Source organism: Frankliniella occidentalis, unplaced genomic scaffold (genome assembly GCF_000697945.3).
Source record: "Frankliniella occidentalis isolate FOCC.00 unplaced genomic scaffold, Focc_3.1 Scaffold86, whole genome shotgun sequence".
NCBI classification, from domain to species: domain Eukaryota; kingdom Metazoa; phylum Arthropoda; class Insecta; order Thysanoptera; family Thripidae; genus Frankliniella; species Frankliniella occidentalis.
The window spans coordinates 504,247-510,126 of record NW_026267215.1 but is presented as its reverse complement, the minus strand read 5'-3'; the positions used below and the strand labels follow the sequence as shown (position 1 = coordinate 510,126).

The following is a 5,880-nucleotide window of genomic DNA, read 5'->3' as shown; positions in this document are numbered from 1 at the left end:
AATTCTGAATTACTAAACTACAACATCAATCAGATGGTTTATTTTTTTTTATCATTATATCTGTTTCCTCTTTTATTGTTTTAGGTGAAGGAAGAGTGGGATTTGTAAGCAGCTCTTCGAGTCTCAGTGCTGACGCACGACCGTTTGTACCCAGGAGTAAGAGATCAGCTAAGAGTCCTATTTCGGATCAAACTTGTGTAATTCAAAGAAATGATGTGCAGAATATTAACAGATTACCTCCACAACCAAGTTCACCATCTGGAAGAAAATCTGCTGATTTGCCCTCTAAAATTAAATTTGCCACTGCGCAGGAGGAGAAGCATTTGATTCAAAGCAAAGAGGGCCTTAAGGACAACACCATATGTCCTCAAAGATATCCATCTTCTGGAAGACAGTCTGATGACTTGCCTTTGAGTAATGAATATGCTACAGTACACAAGAAGAGTTTGATTCAAAGTAATCAGGCTCACAACAGCACTGCCCGGCCCCAACCATGTTCCTTACCGGTTAGCACTCCTGCTGGTTTACCTTCAAAAAGAAGCACGTCTGCCGATATACCTTCAAAAAGTAAATCTGCCACTACCCAGGAGAGAGCTTCGATTCAAAGTAAAGAGGACCCAAAGAGCAACAGCATTCAAGGCCAACAATCAAGTTTAACACCTTTAAGAAAGCCTGATTTGCCTCTAAAAAGCGACCGTGCTCCTACGAACAAGAAAGTTCAGATATCTTCTGACCTTCAGCAACCTAGTTGTTCTTCCTCACACACCTTTCCAAAAGGTTTACATAGTGATTGTTTCGATCCATTGTTGCACTTTTAGTTGTGAAATATTCATACTATACTAATTCTCAGGACCTGACGTGGAATTGCCTCAAATTGTGCGAAATTGGAGGACAGGACAAGTTGTTCCTGCTGTTATTGCCAAAGTGTGGAATCCTTCCTGTTTTGAAGTAAATATTGTTGACGAGTTTTCTGAATTGCTTGATAGGTAAGTCAGCTTAGTTCTTATAGTAGTCAAAATTCGTTAGTACGACCCCCAGATACAACGATTTCCCTGTTATAACGATTTTTTCCGCTTTCCCATGGCATTAGTTTGCTTAGTAATGCTATCGTATACAACTATTTCCCCGTCATAACGTTTTTGGGCCGCGGTCCCAGTGGGGTCGCACTAACGGAAATTGACTGTATCTATGTACCTATAAGTACAATTGTATTTTATTGGTCTTGGTGACTGTGGAAACAACTTTATGGCAGGATTCTGGAAGAGATGAATGAGTACTACATCTCAAACAAAGTAAATATGTCCTCCAAGGTACAGGCAGCTCAGTTGTGTGGGCACTTCTGTGCCTGCTTTGATGCTGATGAAGGTGTTTGGTTTAGAGCTGAAATTGATGAGTGGTTCATGGTAAGCAAGGCTCTCTCAATGAAATAGCAGTTTTCATTGTTGTTTTGTTAATGTTGTGGAAAGATTGCAGGGCTGGCTGACTCTTTATATTTTATTTTGCTTTGTTAAATAGGATGATTCTGTAACGCCATTGAGAGTGTGGGCGGTGGACTATGGCGGACTTTCAAGGGTTGATTTGGGTAGTATTCAACCCTTATGTACCGAGTTAGCTTCTACATCACCACGCCTTGTTACCCTTTGTACTATGAGAAATGTTAGTTCATCAACATTCATAGACTCGCATCTTAATCCATCTTCAAATTTTCTTATTTTCATAACTATTTTAATTCCAGGTCCAGCCTCGTTCTGAAAATAATATTTGGCCTCAAATTCATTTGGACAGAGTGAAACAGCTGCTACCTGAAGAGAAAGAGTTGTATTTACGAATTGATGGGAATCAATCAGAAGAGTTTATCTGGCCAGTATCTGTATTTACTGACAAGGAATGTTCTTTGCAGAGCATAAATGAAATTTTGGTTTCTGAAGGTTGTGCATACTACATAGGTTCTTCACTGGCAAAGGATAACATACCAAGGAAAAGTAAGCTCATCTTTTCTTAAATGAAGAATAAATTAATTACCTAATCAACAGATGTATTTCTATGTCTGATTTTCATTTCATTTCTAGATGATCAAATGTATGAGGAAGCTGATAATCCAATGGAGGAAGCTTATGAATTAGGAGGTAATAATTATGAAATAGATGATGAAGATGCGTGTGTTGCTGTAAGTGGATGGAAGCCCAAGGAAGAGGAGGGCATTTGCTGGTTCTATCATAGAAATGGCTATTGCTATAAGAATTATTGTGAATTGAAGCATGTGAGGCTAAACCCAGGTAAGTTTTATAAATTTGTGAAAAACTGTTTATTTTCTAAATCCATTTCCTACTATCAGTGTTTATTCTGTCACTATCTTGCAGATGGTATAACCATCGAGCAGCGCGAAATGCATACATGTTCATTCGAGGACATACAAGACCTGCTCTCTCCTGGGAAAACAATCAAGCTAGTAGTTACTAGAATTTTAACTGTTAATCATTTCATGGCTTCCATCAAGTTTGAAAAAGGTAATCTTCTCAATGTTTTATGTAACTAGTGATATTAGTAAAAATAATAACTAATGTCTTAATTCTTGTTAATTCTAATTGTCTTCCTCTGTTTAAAGGGTCAATTAAATCAAGGGAGACCCTTGCATCAGTGCTCAAAAATTTAAACTCAACTGAGATGAAAAGGTCTCTGAAGACCTTTACTGAATTTCCTGCTGATGGAGAGATTGTTTTATTTAAGGATAGTAAGACAAAAATGTTTTACCGAGGGAGGATTATTACCTCCAGCCCTAACAATGATGATCTTTATCAAGTAAGACTTAAAGTTAAAATAAGTTTTTAATTTTTTATCTAAATATATAAAAGATATTCCTTATTTCCCCAGGTTTTAAATGTTGACAATGGTTACATACGAGCAATTCCTCTAGAAGACCTCAGGAGAGTAGACCCTGCATTTCTTCATCATCCATTCCAGGCAAGAACATTTATTGTTTCCAGTCTTTTATCTATGAAACTTTAAGGTTTTTCTCCCTTAACTTTTTTTTTCTTTTGTTTATATGTTTTAGGCAGTGGAGTGCTGGCTTGCAGATGTAGCTCCAACTCAGACTGATCGTGACTGGACAAAATCCTGCAATTCTGTTTTTGCTGAAATGGTGCGCGACACGAAGTTGTCAGCCACTATTATAAGATCGTAAGTGTTGAGAACTACATTTTGGTGATGAAGCATCATTACTCATTAGTGTTATGGTGCTTTCTCCAGTTTCCTCTTAATGCTATTTTTATTATTTTGTAGGTCTCCTTGGGGAATTGAGGTGAATCTTCTAGACAAAGATGGGAATGACCTCGCCCTGATGCTGAAAGAGATGAATATCCTTAAAAGTTGTCCTATGAGGCACCTTCCACTTCCTGGATCACACCAGATCCCTGGTTAAATAAGTATTATTACCTATCTGTATTTTCTATATTTTTATATTTGTTGACAAATCATTTTTTATTTCATTTAATCAAACTTTGCACTGTGACCTCCTGAGAACTTTTATTTGTTTAAATAGAAATTAAGGCAATAAACCTGAAATACGTAAAGCCCATCCTTGATTGCACCTGGTCTCACCATCCTTTGGAAATTTAATTTCTACTTCTTTGTGGACTGAAACCTGAAAGAATAGTTCAGTTAAATTATCATTGTGTATAATTTTGCTTGTATGCTTTAGTTTTGATATTCTACCTACCTCTAGTGCTCCATAGCCAAGCAATGTGATGTTTGGATTTTTGAGACGAGGAGATCCAAGCCGAAGAATATTTTCCTTTGGCCAATCCATAACCAGTGCGTAGAGAGTCTTTGAGTCTGCACTCTGAGTATAACTGAGAGGTACATTGGTCACAGGTCTGTTCACAGAGGCTTTATCAAGCTAAGGCGATGTGCCTTAAAATCAACAAAAGAAAATATAGAGAACTGCGATGGGCAATTTGTGCACAATGGCACCAATCCCAGGTCTGTAGATCTTTTGTTGATGCTGTTATTCTGACCGTCAGGATATCGCCTTAACTTGATAAGGTCAGACAAAGGTACACTGTCGTGTGGCACTTACTACACTGTTGGGTTGAGCGTGTCGTTGGCTGATGTCCAGGGTTTAGTGCGATAGACCGCCTCGCCGTTGACGGCCAGCCAGTCGCCAAGCTGAAGGAGCCTCTCCTCGAGCAGGGGTGCGATGGTGCCCTCCTTGGTCGGCCCTACGTTGACTACGAGATTCCCGCCCAGACTCACGGTCTTGGCCAGCAGTCGGAGCAGGTCCGACAGGCCAAGGTAGTCCTGCAGCGACGCCTCGCGTCGGTAGCCCCAAGACTCGCGGTCCACGGTCATTGCGTTCTCCCACTTCTTCGCAGGGGGCACATCTAGGACAATTTCAATTTATTATTAATTTTGGCACCATAAGGTGTTATTTTGCTCTCTTCATAGCCTTATCCCCTTACCAGGCAAGTACCGATCCTGGCAATTGAGGAAATCGCCGTGCTTGCACTGAGCGTCCCGACCCCACCTATCGTTGGTGACGACGGTGTTCTTGACGGGGGAGTCCGAGTACAGCCACGCCAGGAAGTCACAGGAGCGCCAGTACTTCGAGTCCGCTTCCCAGTCACCGTCAGACCATAGCACGTCGGGACGGTAGGTGTTCACCTGTTACTCACGAATTAAAAGTCTTACAGGTTTCTGAAATTCCCTGCACCTCCGCGCGCCAATTTTTTAACGAATCCGTTAGGGGTCGGTCGTTATACTAGACACTCGGAGGACAGCAGCAGCGTTGTTAACGTTTACAATAGATCGTCCTATCTAGTTAACCCGTAGAGTTGTAGTACCAGCTCTTTCATCTCAGGGATAATCTTGTTGTTGACGAAGTTTTGGGTGGTGAAGTTATTTTTCTTGTCTGCCAGCCAGAGGGGGTGAAACCATTCGTAGAGGGAGTGATACAGTCCGAAGGTAATGTTTGTGTTCGACCGCAAAGCTGCTGCCAGTTCTCCTGAAACGCAGATTTGTAGATCACCATCTCCATCGTTTGCAAACGTGGGACTTATTACTTTTGGGGAAGAATCCACTATGTGTTGCTGAAACTCACCCACCAAGTCCCTGTGCGCTCCGACATCTTTTGCATTCCAGCTGTACGAATATTTTGAGGGCCAAAGTGTGAAGCCCTCGTGGTGTTTACTGGTCAGAACGACGTACCTAAATGAATTATCGATTTAACTTGTATGATCTAAACCGATGAGCTTATCGCACGGGAGAAAAGAAAATACTTGTCGTCCTCTTACTTGGCTCCTGATTTATTCAGGATCTTAGCCCATTGCTTTGCGTCGAACAGCTCCGCCGTGAAGTCCTTCGCGAAGTCCTGGTAGCTGAAGTTCGGCGGATAGTTGCTCTTCATGAACTTGACGTATTTGTCCTTCTTTTCTGTGAAGAAAATCGGGAAAAGGTCATCCATTGACAGCAATATTTTTGTATTTCGGGGTCAATGGTAACGGAAGTAAGGACCGTGCTGGTAACTATATACCTGTTATCCAGTCGTACCAGAACCACTCGTTTCCGAAGCTCGGCACGGAGTACACGCCCCAGTGGATAAAAACTCCCACTTTAGCGTCATCATACCTGGCAAGGAAAATTGTGTTTAGACTGGGGGGAAAGCGTGCGCGGGGGGGGGGGGAGGATTCCCCCACCCTCTTACAATCTAGCTGTCTGCTCATTGTACGTTCCATGAGCAGTGGGCTCTTGTGCGCAGCGCTGGGGCACACTGACCACACTGACGCCGTCACTTATCGCACCGCATTATGTACCGCTATTGACACATTGACTTGGCGGCGAAGGGACCGGCAACAATAAACCAACCGAGAAAAAGAACGGTGGGGG

At 41.8% G+C, this 5,880-nt stretch overlaps 2 protein-coding genes across 2 annotated transcripts in view; one reads left to right on the top strand and one right to left on the bottom strand.

Annotated features, from left to right (window-relative positions):
- Positions 1–84: 84 nt before the first annotated feature.
- LOC113215387 (uncharacterized) lies at positions 85–3,569 on the top strand (the record flags this gene model as incomplete). Its single annotated transcript, XM_052269218.1, is given in 11 exon segments — positions 85–777; positions 851–986; positions 1,253–1,403; positions 1,516–1,656; positions 1,736–1,982; positions 2,070–2,276; positions 2,361–2,507; positions 2,606–2,799; positions 2,872–2,961; positions 3,053–3,177; positions 3,280–3,569. Coding segments are annotated over 11 exon segments (2,270 nt in total), but the record flags the coding sequence as incomplete, so codon positions are not given.
- Positions 3,497–5,880, bottom strand: part of LOC113215388 (alpha-L-fucosidase) — a 3,633-nt gene continuing 1,249 nt past the window's right edge. The window contains exons 2-9 of the mRNA XM_026435010.2: positions 5,528–5,622; positions 5,289–5,427; positions 5,096–5,202; positions 4,839–4,999; positions 4,458–4,659; positions 4,076–4,379; positions 3,716–3,848; positions 3,497–3,640 (exon numbers count right to left, since the gene is read on the bottom strand). Coding sequence (XP_026290795.1) covers positions 3,542–3,640; positions 3,716–3,848; positions 4,076–4,379; positions 4,458–4,659; positions 4,839–4,999; positions 5,096–5,202; positions 5,289–5,427; positions 5,528–5,622 — 1,240 coding nt within the window. The 3' untranslated portion in view covers positions 3,497–3,541. The remainder of the gene's footprint in view (positions 3,641–3,715; positions 3,849–4,075; positions 4,380–4,457; positions 4,660–4,838; positions 5,000–5,095; positions 5,203–5,288; positions 5,428–5,527; positions 5,623–5,880) is intronic.